Source organism: Diabrotica undecimpunctata, chromosome 6 (assembly GCF_040954645.1).
Source record: "Diabrotica undecimpunctata isolate CICGRU chromosome 6, icDiaUnde3, whole genome shotgun sequence".
Taxonomy (NCBI): Eukaryota; Metazoa; Arthropoda; class Insecta; order Coleoptera; family Chrysomelidae; genus Diabrotica; species Diabrotica undecimpunctata.
This window is the reverse complement of record NC_092808.1, coordinates 53,578,266-53,602,230: the sequence shown is the minus strand read 5'-3', so window position 1 is coordinate 53,602,230 and position 23,965 is coordinate 53,578,266. Positions and strand designations below refer to the sequence as shown.

The 23,965-nt window shown below is 31.4% G+C and overlaps 1 protein-coding gene across 4 annotated transcripts in view; it reads right to left on the bottom strand.

The window, feature by feature from the left end:
• The window catches only part of LOC140443442 (zinc finger homeobox protein 3-like), a 929,042-nt gene that overhangs the window by 27,618 nt on the left and 877,459 nt on the right, over nucleotides 1-23,965 (bottom strand). For all 4 annotated transcript variants that reach the window (XM_072534701.1, XM_072534702.1, XM_072534700.1 and 1 more), the window contains one exon: nucleotides 21,944-21,996. In XM_072534701.1, coding sequence (XP_072390802.1) covers nucleotides 21,944-21,996 — 53 coding nt within the window. The remainder of the gene's footprint in view (nucleotides 1-21,943; nucleotides 21,997-23,965) is intronic.

Here is a 23,965-nt window from a genome sequence, read left to right as displayed (position 1 = left end):
GATAACCTTTCGAAAAGCATAAAAACAAATATTGGCGTAAAATAAGGCAACTCACTATCAACCTGATTACTTAATATATTAATAGAAGGAACAATGAGAAGGGCCGAAACAAAAGGGCAATTCGAAGTTTCAACTTGTAGTCTATGCTGATGAAACAGCACTGATTGACAGAGATATAAGTAGATTAAAAGAGTAATTTATGAAGTTGGGTAAGGAGCTATCCAATAAAGACTTGGCAATAAAAAATGAAACAAAGGTTAGTTACTGTAAGCGATAGATATGTAAAGTAAAACAATTGGTTGATACCGGTTTATAACATATGGCTTCCAAAAAAAAGACATAATATACCTATGTATATAAATTGATGTCTACATGCTCGAAAAGGTACAACATTTTAAGTACATGGTAGTGGTTCCAGCAAATATGATTAATGATAGATGAATAAAAATTAACAAACGCATTTTGGTAGGAAACAGAATTTACTGAAAACGAAACAATTTATTGAAAAACAAACGGCACACTAAAAAGTCAACGTGGAAAACAATGCGATTGACATAAAAAGATCCTAAATAAAAAAATAGTTTGTAGAATTTTAAGTCCAAAAAAACTTAGTTGATGTTGAATTTAAAAAAATGATGAAACATGAGATAAGTGGAATTATAAGAGGAGAATAAAGATATCGTTGCGAAAACAAGAACAAAGGGAGGAAGATTATAGAATAGTACAAATCATACGAAGAGGGCGGCAATCATACATCATCACAAATAAAAACGCTATAAAAACAGTAAAGTTTAAGAGAAAAATAAAAAGAAACGCAGAATGTAACTAAAGTATATGTAAATTTCTTTCCGCCTGTATACATCATAGTTGTAAAATCATTTTAATAATTTAATGTAACTACAATTCTTTTAACCTTTCTAGGTCAGGCCGTGAAGTCACAGTGGGTGTTACAGACTTAATTCAATTTGTCGTAAACAAATTAACTCATTTCAAGCTTGAATCATGACAACAATTAGAAAATCTGTCCAAATTATAAGTCACAGTGTTTAAAACAGGAAGAGTCGCAGAGCGGATGTGACGTACGCACTAATTATAGTGTGAACCGTGCTTAACAGATGTAATTAGTGTCTTAATAGGGATACAGTCGTTAAGATAATTACGTAAACAATTTACACTGTATCAATTGTGATGGCATTACGGAGGCGGGTCTAGAATGTCATTTGAAATACAACAAAGTCAAAATGTTTTTGTGGCCCTTTTTTCATTGTGTTTTTAACTACTTCGAAATGTTAATTGGGAAATGACAGATAACCAATTTAGGATGATTACTTTGCATAAACGTCTGTTATTATCTGATCTCTGCTGTTGATATGTCAGTCGACTGCATACCTAACTTTGTTTTACTAATTAGATTATTAATGTTGGTGTCCCGCTTTCGAGGCAAGTTTCTGGCGAAGAGTTAAAAATCGAACAAAGAAGCGACTGGTGTTATTAAAATAAAAAGTTGTACAATTAAATTTAATTTATATTAAAACATCATTCATTAAAATTGTAATCTTGTACTAGAAATGATTAAATTATGTGCTTGTATGTGCATCTTCTGTTTTTTCTTGATTACGTGTTTAACAGCATGAAAAATATGAAACAAAGTAGTAGGAAATAAGGACAAACAGGCTGTTGTGGAAACTACAGATCCATCTCATTTACCAGTACTTTTAGTCTACTATAAAAAAAAATCTTAAAAATCTAATCAAAGAAGAGCAAAAGTGAACAAAAAGCACCATTCTAAGCTGGAAGATTATGTTTAGATCATATTTTTATTATACCTAAATTACTAAAAAAAAAAGTATCAAGAAATCAAGAGATCTACCTGTTGGCCTAACCTAGGCATACGATACAGTACTAGTAAAAAACTATGGCAAATCATGGAAAATTCCCCAATAAATAATAATATTATTGCATTAGTTAAGCTAAATAAAGCCCTGTTAAGGTGGAAAACATCTTGATCTGAAATGGACGTACAGTTAAATGAGAAGAATTTACTTTGTACACCCTTGATTTCGCTGACCTAGAATATATGGTTAAAAGGTTATTTAAAGAATGTCAAGAATATAAATACTTGGTAATATAATATTTAAATGTTAGTTGGTCAAAAACACCCTATCTGTATATTGGGAACCCGACAGAATATCTTATCAAAGATGAGAACACTGTAATTAATGCTTGTAAGGGGTACACATATACATATAGGCAAAACAATTAAACATAGTGGCCGAACTGAAAAAAAAAAAAAAAAAAAATAAAAAAAAAGATAGTAAGAAGGAAAAAGGTTAAAGAATGTCTAAATTTAATTCTGTGGTCCGAAGATATATTTCGAGAAATAAAGACCTTCTCTTTAACTCAATCTTTAAAAGTATCGTATTCCTATAACTTCGCTTATCTATCTTCGCAACTTCCTAAGCAAATAATAGAATAAGTATCAGTTGATAAAAATTAAAAGAGGAACATCAAAACAGATATGGCTAGGAGGCATCCAAAGAGCAATGTCGGAGAGGAATGTTCCGGCTGCAGATAACCGCAGAGTTAAGTAACCTGAAAATATTATTACTAAAATTTATATAAAGTAGGGACCAATGGCTACTATCAACGAATATTTATAGATGTTAGCCAATTTAAAAAACATCTGATTAACTTAAATATATTCGTTAATAAGAGATTGAAGAGCTCAAAAATATTATCGGCTTGCTCATTACCATTGTCAAATTGGTATACTTATACTACTACTAAGGATTTCCACAGTTTTCACTGTCTTCCTTCACTCAACCGTTTTCTCCAATTTTCCCTGTCATTCCAGTCTCCATCTCGCAGGGTTCTTTTCTCCATAGCCTCGTCGATTTCATCTCTGAATGACCTTCGGGGTCTTCCTCTCTTTCTTCTTCCAATCGGGCTCCATTCTGTGATTTTGTTTATCCAGCGTCCTCTGTCCGCTCTTCTGACGTGGCCGTACCAGGATAGTCTCTTCTCCTCTATATAGTCGATTATGTCTGATTGCACTCCCATTCTCCGCTTAATCTCTGCGTTTTCAATTCTGTCTCTTTTTGTAAGTCTACAGCTTCTCCTCAGGAACTCCATTTCTACTGCTCTTATTCTACCTCAATTTCTCTTGTTTATTGTCCAGTTTTCGGACCCATATGTCAGGATACTTCTTGTCAGGGTGTTATATATTCTCTTTTTTGTCTTTATCGTAATGTTCTTATCCCACAACACTGAGTTTAGTTGTCTTATACAGTTTCTTGTTTGTCTCAGTCTGTTGTTTATATCTTCTTCTGTTGCTCCCTGGTTCGATATTATGGTTCCTAAATACTTGAATTTATCTGTTCCATTTATTTGTCTTCCCTCGTCTATCTCTAGGTTTCTCATATCCTTGTTTTCTGTTGTTAGGTATTCGGTTTTCTCTAAGTTTATTTCCATTCCGTTGTTTTTATATTCTTCTTCTAATTTTCTGAGCATAAAGCTGAGATCTTCAGCTGAGATCTTCAGGTATACTCATATGTTTGAAAATAGAAGCATTAGGGTCAAGGAAAGAAATCACTTTTTAATTTAATTTATTTACACTAAAGGAGTACCTTAAGGTTAACTTTTTACAGCACCAAGATATACAACAGTACATTTTGCATAACTAGACCAATCAGCACGCAATATCACTTTACTCAGACGATACTGCTATTGTAACTACATAACGAGGCACCTACGTTAAAGACAAGTACGCTTAAGCTCACCTGAACCATATTTTTTCGATAGGTAGTATAGGATATGGAAGTGACAACTAATCCAAATAAAGTTAAGGTCATAAGTATTGTTATTCTAGATTTACCAAGCTTAATGGCTACTATATACGAGCACGTGAAATCAAGCAAAGGTGGCAACGATATCTCTTGAAGATCCGAAAGTCGAGAGGCTCTCAAAACAGTTTGACTTTACTAGGCAATCGTAGTTCATTCTGATTGTCACACAAATCGGTATTTTCATCCAAATTATCAGTTTACGGTGGTATCGATCCTTTCCAGTAGACCAAATTTTTAAATGGACGAACATGGTTATTATAATTTTTTCGATGTTAGAACTTGGAATTTTCTTCTGAAGCTATTTTCTTGTGGCATTTTAAATTAATTAATATTTAAATGGGAATAAGCCACAATTAAAGGTTAAAATACATTTATTGACGTTTCAATTTCCACTTCGGAAATCGTTCTCAAAATACAAACATTAGTAAATTTACTAATGTTTGTATTTTGAGAACGATTTCCGAAGTGGAAATTGAAACGTCAATAAATGTATTTTAACCTTTAATTGTGGCTTATTCCCATTTAAATATTAATTGGAATTTTCTGTAGAGATTTAAGTACCTGGTAGGGTGTTGTACCTGGTACAACAGTTTCCATGTTGCGATTTATTAAGACTCAGTCCTCAGGTTGGGATTTATTTTGTCAGCCAGACGACAAACATGAGACGGCGTATATATATATATATATATATATATATATATATATATATATATATATATATATATATATATATATATATATATATATATATTAAGAATAAGGCGATTTTATTCATCCCAAGAAATCTCGAGAATTGCATAAAAAATACGTGTACATTAGAAATATGGTCAATGCAAAAATCAAGGTCATTATGAGAATATTAGATGAAGTTTACAATCAAAACGGACCATAATATTCGCGTGCATAATGGTCGTCGAACGCTATTGAATATTGTATCTTTAACTCCAAGTTTTAAGGATACGTTCACTTACTTCTACAGCTCTGGCTAGAAGAGTGACCAATGTTCATGCTGCAGTGGTTTCATTCAATACACATGATATCACCTGATAGCTTCTTTACCATTTATTGACACCATTATTCGGTTATGGCAGTGGTTACCTAGAAGTCAGTTTTCGTGCACTTTATATCATAAAAGGGACAATCTAGTTGTATAGGTCAAGGTGCTTTAGGGTTAAAGAGGTCTTCTTCTTTAAGTTCCATCTTCTATCGAAGGTTGGAAATCATCATGGCTATGCGGACTCTGTTGATTGCCGCTCTAAAAAGTTCTGCACTACTGCATTCAAACCATTTTCTTAAGTTCTTAAGCCAGGATATTCTTCGTCTTCCCACATTTCGCTTTCCTCGAATTTTGCCTTGCATAATAAGTTGTAATAATGCGTATTTTTGCCCTCTCATCACATGTCCTAAGTACTCAAGTTTTCGTCTTTTGATAGTTAATATTATTTCCTCCTCATTTGCTATCCTTCTAGTTACTTCCACGTTTGACATTCTTTGAATCCATGATATTCGTAGGATTCTTCTGTAACACCAAAATTCAAAGGCGGCCAACTTATTCAGATGGATTTGTTTTAGTGTCCACGCTTCCACGCCATAAAGAAGAGTAGAGAACACGTAACATCGAAGCATTCTAAGGCGTAGTTCTAACCGTATATCCCGACAACAAAGAAACTTTTTTAAGTTTAATGAATGATGCACGTGCTATTTCAATGCGTGTCCTAATTTCTTTGGTTTGGTCTACATCTGATGTTATCCATGTTCCTAAATATTTATAGTTATTAACACTCTCAATTGCAGTATGTTCAATAGTCAGTTGGACATTTGCATCAAAGAGGTGCTCTTATATAAATAAGTGCAAATACCGCAATGTAATATTGCTACTATAACACAAAGTATGTCTTAAATGATAAGAGCTGTTACATAAGTTGGAATAAGAATTTTCTCAATTAATTAAATATCTACTGTTATTTTTTGGGAAGATGTAATGTTCGTTTTACTTTGGGATGTATGAAGCCTTAGGTATGCTCGGTTATCACGAGAACAGTAGATTAGGATACTCCGCCGTACAGAAATGTGTGTTTACTGCGCTGTATCAAAATGTTCTACTAAACTATTCTCGCGATGAACGAACACACTTTTAGCTTTATACTAATAAAGCCATTATATTAATATATAGAATTCACATAACTCATCAACATATGAATTAGCGACTGTATTTAAGTTTATTATTATCGTCTCATTTAATGTCCATAAAAAGTAATAATACTAATATTCAGGTCAAAGCAACAGTGTTTTATAAACAAAAGTTACCTGCTAATTTATTTTCCATTACTCCCCTTGATCATAATTAAATTTCAAGCGACACCATCAACATCGCTGTTACCGAGAAAAAGATCAAAGAAACAACAAAACAGACCGAAAAGTCCTGTCACAAACGGTCCTCCGATTTGCGGAATGTAGTTGGCAAGAAATTCCCCCACAATTCGTCCGTCTCTCAAAACTGTGGCGAAAAGCTCTAATTAAAATAGCACCCGCGATGGATCGTTGGCCGAGATTCCTCCACTTAGCATGCTTAATTGCTCTTAATTAGAACTGGAGCACGACTCGAGGGCTAATTGTAAAATTAACATTGAGCAACCCTTTTAACCACTTGTTGCTCGAAGAGAAGGGTTCGCTTAATAGGACTTTTACTTTCTAATTAACGACTGTCATATTGTTTGAACATTGCTCCGACAGCTTTAACAGATTTGAGTTTAAAGCTGATGTTTTGTTATCGTAGGGATTAAATCGTAATAAAGTCAAATTTTCGCGTTATTTCGACGAGAAAGGGTTGTATGATTTATTTTGTTGCCGTTGCCATTATGACTTCATTTGTTTTAATAATTGCCTTTCTTGGGGATGGTATGGAAATTAAATTGGAGTTATGAATTTAGCTAGATAAACATATCGTTTGGTATTTTTGTTTTTAATATGCGATAAATTTAATATAAGAAAACGGTTTTCTTAACACCTTTTTGAAAAAATTTAGTATATAACTTATTTTAGAGAGTATGTCGATTTACCTATTGTAGCTATATATGAAATGTATTTCTTAAAAGCACTTAGGAAAATTTGCTATTACATTCGAAAGACAAACCTAAAAGGGAGGCTATAAAAGCCGTAACCAAACCAAGCCAAGACTAAACGACAAATATAAAAATGAATTTGATAAGGTGACAATATTGTCTGTGTGTGATTGACTTGAAAAAAGCATTTGCCACTGTAAGACTCAAATATTTAATCCATCTTCTGTATAATAGAGAAGTTTCCCAAGATATCATAACAACTACCGAAAACAGCTACCAAAACAACAAACAGAAAGTCAGAATAGATGAACAACTTAAACAACCTATACACATAGGTAGCAAAATATGACAGGGGGACTCATTGAGCACTATGCTCTTCAATTTAGTCATGGATGAAATAATCAAAAGTGTCAGAAAAGGAAAAGGATACATAATATGAAACAAACAAGTAAAAGTACTGTTATGCAGAAGACGAAATGTTGATAGCCCAAGGCGAAGACAGTCTGCAAAGACTAGTCCACAGATTTACATAACATAAGAGCAGAAGAATTTAATATGACAATCTCAACTCAGTAAACTAAAACAATAGTAATGAGCATTGAGATCATTGAGTTTCGAAACTCTATCTCTCACCATCCTATTTTTTATGGTTGCGTTTGAAAAATATTTCGCCTCAAACATAAACCCACCAGTCAGCCCGCTGAACCATGGGGTCGACCGTAAATATTACCTTTTTAATATTTTTGACACAACTGTTCTTACAATTAGTTTCATTATCTAATGTTAGACTGCCTTAACATTATAGTATATAAATATTTAGGTACATACTATGTACGGTTTTTTTAAATAGATCAAATATGTCATTTCGTAATTATATATGCTTTTGTATTGACAGTGATATATTATACGAGAATAACAACGTATTTGCATTCTCATGATTTTACGCGGGAAATCTTATTATAATCAAAACCAGTGTCTAGCTTTCATGTATCGAAAACAAAAATCTACTTATCTACGTTGTCCGGTATTTTTATGTTTCGGGCACTTATAAATACTGCATAGGTATTTAAGTTCTGGGAAAGACACCAAATATTATTAACACAATATTGACAAACGTTGAAAAATATTTACCAATGCAACAGGGACTTATTGTATACATTCTGTATGAAATCAGAGGGGAGATAACATTATTTGAACTTTGTTAAAGTTCAATTGAAGGTGAAAATGAGTCGTATGTAAAATATTGCAAGTTTATATGCAAAGGATGCATGTAAACAGTTTTGTGTAGAATATTTTTAAAAATTTTAATGTACCGCATAAGCATTGTTTTTCTTTAACTCTTTTGTCTTAAATTATCTGTTGATTATTCTTATAATGTACGATATTTTACTAAATATTGCAAGAAATGATCTGCTCTTTATTTTTGTTAAATTATTAGCTGTAAGATGTCATAGATTTCTCCACTCATTATAAATGTCATAAGATATTGCAGCCTCCTTTCTTTATTTTTCCTACATTTTGTTATTTTTGTCTTGATTAATTTTAATAGCCTAACATTTATTCAATCATATTTTTAGGTCAAATAGCAAATCTCTGCTGCGAAGAACTTTTTTAATTTTTATAAAGTTTTCATATGGTTTCTTAATTCCAACTTTTGTTTCGGCAGTGTATCTATTATTTTCTAGTCAATTTAGCTGACATTGCCGTATTTTTAGACGCATGTACGTCTGTATACGCTTTCATCTACAGACCTGCTGGTATCCTACCATTAGGGTTTCGTTAGTATTGTTGTTCTTGTAAATTTTTACGCATTAAGTTTTTTGATGTTTATGGAAAGTCTATATTCCCTACTGAACCATATTCCCTATTTAATGATTTCTTTCTTTTTTTTCTAAATTATAAGGCATTGCAGTGTCATCAGCATACAGAATATTGTTAAATAAAAACCCATTTAATTGTATTCCTGCTATTTCTGGTTCAATCGAGTTCAGTACGATTTCCTCAGAGTAAGTGTTAAATAATATAGATGACAGTATTCATGCTTGTATAATACTTTATCATTATTTTCAGTTTGTCGGATATTTCACACGAAATTTTAACTGCTGCTTACTGTTTTTGGTAAACGTTTTATATTATTACTATACAGTATAATGCAAACGTATGGAATAAATTCATTATTTCAGAAACAGACATCTTTTTGAAATCTTAAAATACGTCAATTTAAATTTTTGAATGGACATCGATGTTAGTTACGCGAATAACGAAGAGTTATCGAATAATGTCTGTTAATTAGATATCTTTTGATTAGAACGCCCTATCGACAAAAATTAAAATGCGTTTTAAAAGAGAAGAGTGCAGCTTTCGTATGTAATTTTTGTATTTTGCCGAAAATAAATTAGTTTCTATAAAGCTGTTATTTTTACTTAGTTACTTTTTTTAATTAGTATTTTATGCTGGACATAAATTAGTTTCTATAAAGTTTATATTGCTGCAGAACTAATCAAGCATTGGGTAGAAGCACTTATAACGCGCACATGTAGGCTGCTAACGAAAATCTGGGAACGAGAGGAAATGCCGGAAGTATGGAGAGAGGCAAGAGAATAGCCCATTCATAAGAAGGGAGATAAAGCAGTGTGCGAAAACTACGGGGCTATCAGTCTTCTGATGTAACATATAGGGAACTCGCCAGAGTCATAAGAAGTAGACTGGAAAGGTACTTAAACGAGCAGGTTGGTGAGTAGCAGGGAGGATTCGATAAGAGAGTTCAACCATAGATCAAATATTCGTGTTAAAAATGATTTAGAGCAGTAGGTACGAGCAACAGTTAAAGCTAAACCTCCTCTTTATAGATTTCAATCAAGCTTACAATTCTGTAATAAAACGTTATGTACGATGTTTAACATGTTTTCCTACGTCTTTCGATACCCAGTCATCATTTTTTTTGTCTCTGTCCATAGGTTTTCCTTTATATCTTCGTCTCTCATTTCCCTATTTATGCCTTCTCTTTAAATGAAGAGAGGTCTTTCTCTTTTCCTTCTACCATGAGGTTCGCATGTTAGGATTTGTTTTGGAAGTCGATCTTTGGACATTCATTGAACTTCTCCATATCATCTTAGTTATTGGGTACCAATATTTTCTACTATTGTATGATTACTTTTATATTTTTTCTTATTTTACTATTAGTATCTCTTCCAATCTTAATTTCCCTACCGAACATCTCGAGAAATCTAATTCCGTTGCCTCAAGTTTTTCCGATCGTTCCTTTATCTGCCATACTTCACTGTAGGTAATTATACTTTTAGTAAATGTGTTATATATCCTAGGTTTGTTACTATTTGTTTTTGATTAGTCTAAAAATATATTATTTAGAAGGGATATTGCTTTTCTTCCCTGGTTATTTCCCTCGTATATCGTGACGTTTACATTCCCTTCTTTTGTTTCCAGATATATGTCGCATGGTCCGACAGTTTCTTCATCTTCCAATGAAATGTCCTTCTGTATCCCACCGACACATATATTCTGTTTTTTTATGTTTATTTCAATTCCGCATTTTTTTTTATTCCTCGATTAATTTACTTGTCATATATTCAATATCTTCATACTCTTGTGGTATTACTAGTTAGTCATCTGCAAGCAATAATGTGTGCATAATATTGTTGTTAAATGCCAATCCCATTATGTTTGCGTTTGTGTTTCCAAAGTTTAAGAGTTTGTTCGAGACAAATATTAAATAATATCGGTTCAAGACAACAACCTTGTTTAAGAACCGTTGCTAGTTTGGAACCCCTCGGATAGGCTGTTTCCAATTTTTACCCTTACCTTAGAATTAGCATACATTTGTTTCATTGCTCGTATTAGACTCATGTTTATATTTGTTTTCTCCAATGCTTCCTATAAAGTATTTTGTGGGATATTGTCTGATGCTTTTCTCAAGTCTACATACAATAAATGGACTTTAAGGTTAACGGCAATTTTTTTTTCAATAATCTGTGTAAGGTAGAATAAATGGTCAACAGTTGATCTACCTGCCCTAAATCCCGCTTGTTCTTCGGTTTATTTATCTTTGTATTAATTTTTTATTCTTCCTTTAATTAGTTTTCAGTCTATTCTACTGACTGAATTTGTCACAGCGATGTCTCTATTTGCATATATGTTCTGCTCTATATTTCTTACATCTTACAATTCATGTCTGAGTTTAAATGTGTATTTTTAACGGGTCGTTTTTATTCTCTCTTGTTCTGCGGAATCTTAGTCCTCGAGAACCATGATTAGTAAGTTGATGCTTGTCATTAACTTCAGACAATACTATTACTAAGATAAGGAATATTATTTTTCTTCTTCTGGTGTCGTATGCTATGCAGCATGTAGACGTTCACGCTGGTTGGATTATGCCTAAGGATCCTCCTTCTGATCTTAATATTGTATTGATATCAGGTATCTTTACACAAGTATCTTATACCTCTGAAACATTAATTTTTCGACTATTGAATATGTTATTAAAGAGTAAAGTTATAAAAAAAAATATACTTGATATTAAACAGATTGACTATTTCTGCTTTTACGTTGTCGGATCCTACAGCTTAATTATTTTTATACCTACGATCTTATATTTTACTTGATTCTAATATTGATGGGCAGTTAAATCTGTACTTTCATTCGTAGTATCCAAGTTACGATCATCACAGAGAATATCTAGTATACATTTGCTAGAGTTTGCATAGTTCGTTGTGATCTGTTATTGTCTTCGTTATTTTTGAGTAGTTACATTTTCTGAAAGTTTTTGTTATTTTTAATAACTATTACTAGTACGTTTGGTTGGGAAGAGTAATTTCTGATCATTTACAGGTATCAAACATTTATGATTTTTATTGAAAAAATCTAGTGTATAATTAATTTTAGTAATTTTAATTTTTTTTTGCGATAGGTAAAAAATCGGAACACCATAATACTCCCTAATTAATTCGTTTATTGATGTATATGAAATTTGTGGTCGATTATAATCTGTTCAGTGTTTTAAAACAAACTATAATGAAATATGTATTATATTTTTCTTGTGTCAATAAATTAATAAAGGCCAAACAGGCTTCAGTAGAATAATAATATTAAAGTGTAAGCAAGACAAAGAGAAACAAAACAAGCTTCCTTCCGCAAAATCTACATTATCTTAGAAGTAATAATAAAGACTTATTAGCATAACAAAATATCTCCTTTTATCATTATCTAAACAATTTTTATTGTGAAATTTTGCAAAGCTCGTAGATTTTCTTTTGCAGCGACGGTGAAAAATCTTTGTTGGCAAAAAAATCCCCAATCATATTATATCCCCAAACAATCAAAAAATTCTCATTATCTCTCACAATAACAATCCCCAATCAAAATAATCGTTAATAATGCTGACGCTGCTGATAAGTATTTTTTCTCTCTCCTCGAATTCATATATAAATTAATTTTCTCTCGTTCTCCTTTAAAGTCTTCCTGATATAATTTAGAAAGGATGTTTCATAGGGGTTGCATTTTTTATGTGCAGATATTCGCCACCCCTTAATAAGGGTAGAAAAAAAATGAGTCACGAAAGCACACCCTCGAGTCCTTATTCTCTTAAAAAAAGAACCCACGGCCTTAGCTTTAAATTATTGATCCTCATCCCGCTATTCCTGCTTTCTGACCAATATTTCGAGAAGCATGTGGAAGAGGGTCTCGAAGTTATACATTACATAAAAACTTGCTTTCAAGACTAATAATTACAAAAAATATATAGTTATAATGTACTTGTTTTAAAATTGTTTTAAAAATCTACACCGAAGTGAATATTATGTATTTCTCAAAACAATATATCAAGATAGAAATAGAACTTACAAATTCAATCAGCAAAATATATAAATGCAAATAATAAGTGGTGATAGTGGCAAAATGCGAAAGGAAATGTTACTATACAGTATAAAAACACTTAACTTATCATCTTCCTGAAATCTTTTTCAATGCATTAACCACATTTTTCAAGTTATTAGTACGTTTAGAACTATTTAGGAATAATATAATATATATTAAGATTTCCTACCACTTTTAAAACTAATTTGTTTATATTTCCTAATTAAATGTGCAAAATTGTAATTGTATAATTGTTTGAAAATACACAGGAGATAAAAAGAATGGATAACCTTTATACAATTCCAAGATATAAAAAATAAAATTATATAGCCTCAAAAATAAAGTGAAAACAGAAAGATCGGGATAACATAACACAATGACATGATTACAAGATAGTATTTTTAGACAGCGCCAATAACTTTGGACATAGGCCTCCCCAATCCTTTTCCATTCTTCTCTGTCTGTCGCAACAGTCATCCACCTAGAGCCCACGTGCTTATAAGAATTTTGTTCCATCGGTCTTCCTTTTGTCTAATATTGTTTTGTCGTTCTGCTTTCAATTTGCTTAAAATAATTGTCTCGTTACGTAGGTCAGTTCTATTCTTTTTTAAAAAATGGCTTGTTATATCTGAACGACTGATACCTCTGGTGAGTACCGATCCGACGAATAAGAGATTTTTTATGATAAAAATTCTCTTTTCGACGGTACCTAACTTTTTACGTTTAGTATAGTCAGACAGCTGGGTATCTTTCTGTATAAATGGAAGGGTGGATAGTTGAAAACCAGTCTATCTAACTATGCTACATATGTTTATAGTTTAAAAGTAATTTAATATATAAAGTTGAGAAATCGAAGATTTAGCTTAACTTTGAGTCCTCATAACTTTTTACATGGTGTATATTTCTCTAAAAGCTGCATAAATAGAAAGTTTGAACAAATGTTGACAATTCACTTCTAAAAAAAATGGAAGAAACTTTCTATTTCATTAAGTTAACGAGCAATTGAAAAATAGATTTCGCCCTTGCAGAATCTAGAGCACACGGCGGGCTAGTACGTTGTCGACATTACGCGTACTTCAAACGGTAATTGAAATTTTAAAATAGCTACTATACATATAGCACGTGTAATGTCAACACGTACTAGCCCGACGAGCCGGTTAATTCTGCAAGGGCAAAAAGGTAATTGTATATCGCTTGTTAACTAAATGAAAAATAAAGTTTTTTTCCATTTTTTTTTTTCAATAAAAAATTGTTAAAATAGGTTAACACTTTCTATTTATTTGCAGCTGTTAGACAAATATGCACCATGTTGTGAGGACTCGTAGTTGGGCTAAATCTTAGACTTCTCGACTTTAAATGTTTAATTACTTTTAAACTATTAAAAACTTTTTATATATAATATACCTATATAGAATTTTTAACGTATTTTTTGTCGTATTTTACGATATGACTAGTTTTACATTAAAAAATTTAAATCTGAAAATTTATTTATAAATAAAGTTGTATAAAAATTAGTAGGTATCACTTTTTAAGATGGGGAACCTACATCTTCATACTCAGCCATCCCCATTTCCATGTATACAGAAAGGTACCCAGCTGCCAGACTAGTAGGTTGAAGCTCTTAGTACAGCGCCACCAAGTTTATTAATGTTCCCCGTTATCCACGTTAGTTATTATAATTTAGAAAAGAAAAAAGTCTATTTTAAAAATAGAAAAAATGGGAATGTCATTCAACATGGCAAAAAATATCTACGCAGTCAGTATATGTACCTAAAGCAAGATAAAACAGATATGGGTACCTAACAATTAAAAAATAATAATATCGGGTGAACAAATAATTACCTGAACTATTAACTTTAAAAATACAAGTGACTCAGCAAATTTACTCGATACGGTGCTATGGTAATCGATAGTAGCGTACTATCTTTTTATGTTATTAAGTGATATAGTGCTTACAGGTGACTTGCTGGAGTATCTTCTACGCATTTTCTGATCCATTTGGACGTCGCAAGTTGTACCGTTTTGGCATAGTCTTTTAAGGAAGGTCAGTAAGACTAAGCTTTTTGTCTCTTTGAAATGGTTACAGTAATTTACTAAATTATGTCGCCTGGAATATTTTTATTCCCAATATTTTTGTTATTAGTACCTCAAGATCTCTACACTTAGCTACTTCCTCGTTATTGTTGTTAGGTATGGTCATCTTCATAAGCACTGTTTGTCTACTGAGTTCGTTAACTAGTTAAAATTAGGTTATTACGTATAGTGATTGGTTCTTGAGCAAAGAACAGTTCTAGTATATCTTAAAATTTTTACTCTGACACATAATATTATGAACATAATTTCGGTTTATAGCTAATTTTTGATGAAGTAGTTCTTGTTTCTCGATTCTTATAAAAAGTAAATAAAACTTTTAGAATTAGTTGTGGCAAATAACTGGCAGGAACCGGTAAGATGTTGAAAAATTTCTTGCGCTTGACAGCAACATCGGTATTATTGACTATCGGTAATATTGAGAGTTGTGATATAATACCTATATCTAATATTTATCAAAATCAAACTGTCAAGGTAAGAGTTAACAACCAGAATAACTGAGAGGTCGAAATAAAGAGAGGAGTACGACAGTGTTGCGTGCTGTCGCAGCTATTCTTCAATGTCTAGAGTAAAGCGATATTTAAAAAAGGGCTCTCAGACTCAATAGAGTGTATATGTATCGAAGGAAAATTTTTAAATATCTTACGTTTTGCAGACGATACAGTAATAATGGCGGACAATAACAATGATTTACAGAACGCCCTAACATATGCTATCATGAATATCATGAATACGGGCTAGAAATTAATTTGAAGAAAACTAAGTGCATAATCGTTACTAAATTAGCAGACGCAAACATCCAACTGGTTATAAAAGACATTGTAATTTAATGTGTGGATACCTTAAAATACTTGTGAACATGGATAACCTCAAATATAAACCAAATCAAAGAAATCAAGACATATATTGAAATAGCACATACCTCATTCATTGGAATTAAAAAGCTTCTATGTTGTCAGGATATAAGGTTAGAGCTACGCTTAGGGATGCTTCGGTGTTACGTGTTCTCTAGTCTTTTTTATGGCTTGGAAGTATGGACACTAAAACAAGATGGCAGCTAAAATAAGTTGGCTGCCTTTGAATTTTGGTCTTACAAGAATATTATGAATATTATGGATTAAAGTTGTGTCTAACGTGAAAGTAATTAGAAGAATAGACAATTAAAAGGAAATAATATTTACTTTTAAAAACCGAAAACTTAAGTAATTGAGTACTAGGACATGCGATGGGGGGACAATACTTATTACTACAATTTATATTACAACTTATTATGCAAGGCAAAATGCGTGAGAAGCAAAATGTGTGAAGATGAAGTATAAATATCCTGGCTTAAGGACTTGAGCGAATGGTTTAAAGATAGTGATTCTATTTAGAGCGGCGATCAACAAGATTCGCATAGATATTATGATTTCCAACCTTTGATAGAAGATGGAGTTTTAATAAGAAGAAGTTATGCATAATCTCTGCTTTAGAAAAACATCGTCAAAAACAAAAAAAAAAAACATAATACGTCTTGTACATACTGGAATAGATATAATAAAGCGCGAATGACATGACAGAGGGAAATCAAAGTAAATGTTGAAGGGAGACGTAAAGCATTTACTTGGAAACAAACTGCATGTAGTCAAACAAATATTTTAGCCTAATGAAAATGTCATCGTGCACTTGCCAAATATTAGTACATTTAGATTAGCCAAGAGTCAAGAAATAGAATTAAAAATTATTTCAATAAGAAATACTAACATAGTGCTAAATTGTACATTTACTTTTAACATTGATGTTGCAAATAAAGTTTTAGTTTAATTGTTTATAACATATTTTTTGAACGTAGAAATTAACGTTGATAAAACACTATGCCTTTCGTGCAAAAAGTTTTTACTGCGATCAATCTATTGTCCAACTCTTTCGACAGTTTTAACTACATAAATAACTCTTTTACTAACTAATTTTTTTTAGCTTAATATTGTTATATTCTCTTTTCTATTATTTTGTTTCAAATTTTATAAACAATAACTCTGTAGCTTTACATTTTAGTAATGTATAGTTTGTTGAAAAATGGTTGAGTTCTTAATGATTGCAATAAAACCCGACCGCAAGTACTTCAGCTTAGTCAACATTAGTTGAGCAGGTAAGTATTCAGGTAAAATTAAAGCTACTGTGGAGTGTCCTTATCTTTTTGTTTTTTTCGTTGTTTTTATATTAAATTCCATGTAATATAAAAACTATCAGAAAATCGTAAAAAATTATAAAAACGATTAGAATACATTTTATTTCATAAAGTTGTAAACATTCTAACAGTGAGTTTCACTATCAATGGTTGATCTTTTAATGACCACAATAAATTTGGTTGGTGTTCCTTTAATAATTATAGAGGTTTCCTCTATTCTGTATAATTTGTAAAAGTATATAAAACGGATGAGAAATTTTTAAATATACATTTTGTTTCATTTAGTTGAAAGTGTTACAAGTGTTACCAGTGTTATACCTATTTATACATATAAAACAGCATTATGTGGCGTCCGTGGAAAAACATTGATGGTGCTTCTTCCAGTGTTCCAGCAAAGAAAAAGCATTTATCTGCTGACGCTAAAGAAATCGTAAAAACAATATATAGTTCTTTACTTACAAGAGGACTTACTGCTAATACTGCTGCCAGTGAAATATCTGATTTAACAAAAATACCTCTAACCACAGTGAAAAGAATTACATCAAATCCCATTAAGTCAAGAAGGAAGCCTAAGGATGCCGGTTTTACCAAATGTATTGACGAAAGTGATAAGGACTTAATAAGACGAAAAATTTTCACAATGTACAAAGAGCAACGGATACCTACATTAGATGCTTTAAAACAACGGCATACTAATGATGATACACAAATAAACTGTAGCCGCATTAGTCTTTGGAGGATTTTGTCTAAAATGGGCTTCAGATATCATACAATTGACAAAAGGCAAATGCTTATGAAGTCCCATCGTTTACAAAAGTGGCATACTGAATATATAACTTCCATAAGAAAGTACCGTACAGAAGATTGACCAATAATTTATCTAGACGAGACATGGTTTGACACTCATGAAACACCATCCAAAGAATGGTCCGATTCTTCCAACAGGTGTCAAACAAAAGCTCCATCAAACAAAGGGAAAATAATAACAAATTTACATGCAGGATCAGAAAATAGTTGAGTCCCAAATGCCTTATGGCTTTCTGCGAAGAACATTAAAGACTCCTGCGTGGACTACCATGAGGATACAACGGCAGAGCTTTTTGAGCAATGGTTTAAGAATTGTCGTATACCTAACCTTCCTCAAAATAGTTTGATAATAATGGACAATGCAAGTTACCACAGTCGTCAATTACATAAGTCTCCAATTGCAAATAACACAAAAATTGAAATTCAAAACTACCTGTTAGAAAACGATATATATTTTGAAGAAAGTTATTTAAAAAATAAACTGTTAGAAGTGTTAAAATCATTTTCTATTAAAAAAGTATATGTTTGTGACGCATTGGGCGAGGACATAAGACATACAGTGTTACGGCTTCCGTCCTACTATTGTTTATTTAATCCCATAGAGCATATGTGGCATCAACTAAAGTCAAATGTTAGGTCACAAAATGTTTCTCCGACTTTAAGTGGTAGTGTAGTCGAATTAATGGAATTAAGGAAATGTGTTGACGATATCTCCCCAGAAAGTTGGAAAAATTCAGTACGCCATGTAATGAACGTAGAAAATTCATATGTTACTTTGAATCACATAATTAAACCAATTGTTATTAATCTTGAAGAGGATAGCGACAGCGAAACAGAATTAGGTATTTAGGAATTCATAAATATATTTTGGTTATTTTGGGTATTTTTTTTTTGTAAATATTAACTTGTATATATTTTTCTATATTTTTTTTCAATTAATCTATTTTTTGTACATTATGTATTCGTTTGTATGTATATACTGTAAATAGAACTATTATTACTGTACATTTTTAACGATATCCGATTAGGAAGAGCAAAAACTTTTAAACACGCCAGTTTTTTGCTGACAGTCCTAAGCCTGTAAAAAGTGTGAAGGAAAGTACCTTTCTGAATTTAGATCCATATACTACAATTATTCACGTAGAACAAAAAACTACTTTCTTCGTGTTAAAAATTGTTTAATTATCAAGTATATTCTCTTGAACAACCTGAAAATACCATATGAAATAATTTAATAAATTTTTATAATCGTGTATTACACAGCTACCAATGAAATATATTAAATAACAAACTTTCTGTGCGACTCTGTGTACTTCGGTAGTTTATTGAGAGACTCTTGTATACACAATAGGATCAACTCAGGTAACCATTAAGCACTCAACCATTTTTCGTGAAACAAACTATACAGTTAATGTTCAATTCCAATTTTAATAACATATATAAGAAATCAATTTCACATTGTATTAAAATAATTATCGTTGACTTTTTGCATTGCGGTATTTATGATACATTGAATAGTTTCTCATTATTTTAATTTTACGTTTTTCAATATATTTGTAAAGACTCATGTAGAGCGTTACAAACATACATTACCTTCAAAATAAATAAAGCATTGCATACCTTCACGCTTTAAAATTTTATGTGGGATTAAAGTTGTATCAAAATGGCACTTATAAATTTAGCTGTTATAAGGCAGAACAAGTTTTATAGAATACAGTTCGAATACTGTAATCTTAAAGTGTATTTAAATCTTCATTTAAGTTTATCAGTTACATCATCATTATTGTGTAATCTGAAGTGAATATTCAGAAAGCTACAGATGGGGAAATAAAAATATTAACGTTGGAATTATGTCTGAAAACAAAACGCTAAAATAGAGGTTTAAAGAGGAAATAGTGGATGTGTTGCGAAACAAGTTAAATTGTGAAACAAATGTAGGGAGAGAGAACGTAGGAACAAAGCATGATAAATGGGATAATAAAACGTACTTGTGAATAAAGAATCATCAATAAGATCACCAGATGTTAAGATAAAGAAGTTAGTACTGAGGAAAAAATTTTTTTGTTCGGTTACATAAAATGTTATAAGTAATTTGGGGTATTTCATAGTTAACTAAAATATGAATTCGAATTTTGCTTAAAAGCTCTAGGTTTTTTGAAGTTATACTTCTATACGCACGGTCGGCGTTGGAAATTTGCATGAGAGTGAATTTGTGAAACCATTACATATGTAAGATAATGAGTAAGAGAGAGACAGGAGATATATTTTCTCTCTCTTCCTCTCTCGAGAATAAAAACGTCTATATTCTTTGATAAAAATGTTCCTTTTGTATTTAATATTAAATATAATATAATATGTATTAATATTATTATTTATGTGATATGTTTTGTATTATTTAAAATTAAACGTTTATAATTATTTTAGGCTTTTGTATTTCAAAATAATCACTGTTTTACTGAGAACTGTCAATTTTGAAATCTGTTAGTGTCATGTCTAATTGGCAAATCCTTTACGTGTTTGGTTCATACGCTGGTGGTTGTGAGTTCGAATCCCAATAATGAATTTTCTTTTTTATTTTTGAAATATTTAAAAACCTCACGGTAATCTTATTAAATATATGTATTATACGCAAAAAACATAAATTTTAAAATAAAATGAAAATTTACAACATAATCCGAGTTGTTGGTTTTTTATTTTTATCTTCGTAAAGTAAGATATGTATATTGGCAGTTTTAAATATTTATAAATATTACATTTTAATTTGTATTATATTATTATATTGAATTATGTTGCAGTGTATTTATTGTATTGTAATTTTTATATTAATAACAAAATAAACAATGAATTTTACTGCAGAGTATGTGTAATTTTTTTTTGCATTCAACTCCTTTTATACATATATAAAAATAAAAATATATATTTTCATTAAAATATTGATACGATCCTTCATTTACTATACTCCTATTACAGGTCAAATGTTTATATACAGCAAACGATGCACCATATATCTATATAACTAATTCTTTTTCTCTTTCTGCTCTCTCTTACCTATAACATTACATATGTAATGATTGTGCGGATTGACTCCTATATAATTTTTTAACGGCGAACGCGTGTATAGAAGTATAACTTCTACCGGCAGTCCCACTGGACTGCCACACCCGTTTTATTTTTTATTGAAGATTTCATGTATATACCCAAAAATAATGTAATATCTCTTAGATCAAAGCGGTCTTTTGAAAGCAACATTAATACGTTGCATGCTCTACCAACACCCCCTCTACTATCACGAGTTAGCAGTTTAGGACTGAAGTGCAGGACAGTGTCATGTCTACTGCAATCTGCATTACGGATGTGATTCATTCTCGATAGTACTTTTACTGGTGGTGGTATTGTTTGTGAAAAGTGTAGATAAGTAGACATTCATTTTATTTGTAGAAATGGCTTCAATAAATAGATTTGGTTGTTTTATTATTCCTGATGAATTTTGTTATGTACGTGGCTGCTACACATTCGTTAACTCCATTTTTTAGGATTTTGTTATGTACGTGGCTGCTACCCATTCGTCAACACCATTTTTTAGGCATGTATTTTATTTTGAGCATATATTTTGATATTTCACATATGATTCAGAAAGAGGCTCCTCACGTTGTGTGCCATATTTATATGTCATTTATTCATAAGTAACTGCTACTTTTGCATGGTCAACACAAAGAGTACATACAAGAAAAAAAGACACAGTACCAGTTATCCGAATATGCTATGTGCTATTCGACTGATTACTAGCATAATTTTTTAAGGGCTTGTTATTTGCTTGTGAGTTATTGACGTTAAATAATTTTGACTTGCCTTAGTGGCAATCCAGGAATGCAAGAATGCACGCAAAATCTATGGTCGTAATATGTCAGAATATGATATGTTTATTATGAAAATAAAAATGTTTAAGCTAATTGGTTATACATCAACTCTGTTAAAATATAGTGCACATTCTTACAGACCAAAATAGTGTGCATTGAAGAAAGAATTACTACCAGGGTCACTGAAATAAACGACCCTTAGAATGTTTAAACTCTAACGTGCTTAAAATAAAAATGATTACTGACCTTAGCTAATGAGGCCAGTATTGGTCCATAGTCGCATTGAGATGGATCGTAGGCTGAAATTACGAAAAAGTTTATCACTATAATATAACAGTTACGAACGAAAATTTCACAAAAGCTTTGGATTTTTTTAAGCACGCTAGAGTCTTATGTGATAGATAGTTTTGACTTAAAAACTGTATAAAGACATAACTACTTAACATGCTTAAAATAAAACAAATATTGGCTAAGCAAACACAAAAAAAAATTACATGCTAACATTTGCCGCTTCCGTTGTCTTATAAGTAAACACTTAAATAAAAATACGTCGGATTATACATGACTCGATAAAAATTTTTATATTGTTGGCTTTTTATATCGTTAGAACCTTGTTACGAATTACTTTTCACCAAAAATTAATTAACTAAAAAAGGTAATTATCATGGCATTATGGCATTGAAAAATAGTGTATATAAATCGTAAAGGATAAAATCGATGCTCCTCTAATTGCTCAATTTTTCTTCGACATTTCGATTTGATTCGAGTTCGATGTTTTGGTCTTATGTACGCACTATGTACTTCTATATCCGCATGTGATGGAATACCCGCAGAATGGTTTAAGTTGAGTGGAAGAGAAATAAGAAGGGAAATGTCAAAAGAGTGGAATAAGAGTATCATCTGCTTAATCCATAAAAAAGAAAAAAATCTGTCAAAACTATAGGGAAATCTCCTTGCTGTATTGTGTATTTAAAATATTTACAACTATACTTAAAAATAGACTTAAACCCTTTGTATTCTTTGCAGAGAAGATCATCGAAGACGTAACGTTATAAACGTCACATCTTTATTAATTTATATTTAAATAAATATTTTATTTTAATTTTTTTATTAATTTAATAATTTCTTAACCTTCAGCTTCGTTTTTACCATTTTTTCTTCAAAAATTAGTTGACCCCCTTTGCCTTTCTTTTCTCTCTCTTTCTGCCCCGTAGAATAAATATTGGCCCTATATCTTTCTGTCCGGAAGACTAAATATTCTGTTCTATGTTGACAGAAAAGCTAAGTCCATCAGATAGGAACATCCTATGACATCTGTGCTAAGTTCATACATTTCCTTCCTACTTTCTGTCAATCACCTTTAATGGTGGGATTATTTTTTGTTTATAATTGGAATTCATAAAAGAAGGTAGGAATTATAATAAGCTTCATTTTATGGTCTGCAACATTCTCTTGGTGTGAGTACTTTCATTGTTATCTTTATTCTATAGTTCTGACAGCATTTTCAATATTCGTAACCTCACTTCTTTCGAAATCACGTTTTTTGATTATATGCATGTAGGGATCTGAACAGAATTTAACTAAGTAATAAGAAATATATTTCATTTTATCCTTGCCATCCGCTATTTGTTTAATTGTAATTTTGTAAAATGGCAAGGAAATTAAACCCTTTTTGATGTGTCTAATACAAGCTGTTTCTGATATTTTAGTTTATTGGCTGTATTTGTCAAAAATATTCACGGTTTATTTGCTGTATTAATTGGCCGTATCATTTTACTGGCCGTATTATAAAAATTTATCGAATTTATTGGAGGACCTAACCACTTAATTGGAAGGCCACACACACATGGAATAACTGCAGCTCTTAGGAGGACCTAACCGTCTAATTGGGAGGACACACAAGCAGCCCATTGATGCCATCGTTGCCTTAAGTATCACCCTCACTATATTCATTGTTAAGCATTGGCAGGGTTGATTGTTTCCCGTTTTTAATAAATATGATTAGTTAAAAATTGTTTTATTTGCTATCAGCTAAGGGTTCAGGTTTGATTCCTGGTTTAAGACAAGACGAACTCACACTTTAGATACTGAGCTAGGCGAAGCATAGACGATAAACTCCCATGGTTGATTGAGGTATTATTTTTATAATAGTACTTCAATTCTCTTTGGTAGTCTTATTGTGACAAAAAATAGAAGACAGGATTAAGGCTAGGAAGATTAATTATCGACCAACTATTCATGGGTAAGCAGGTTTTTGTGCAAAGCCTA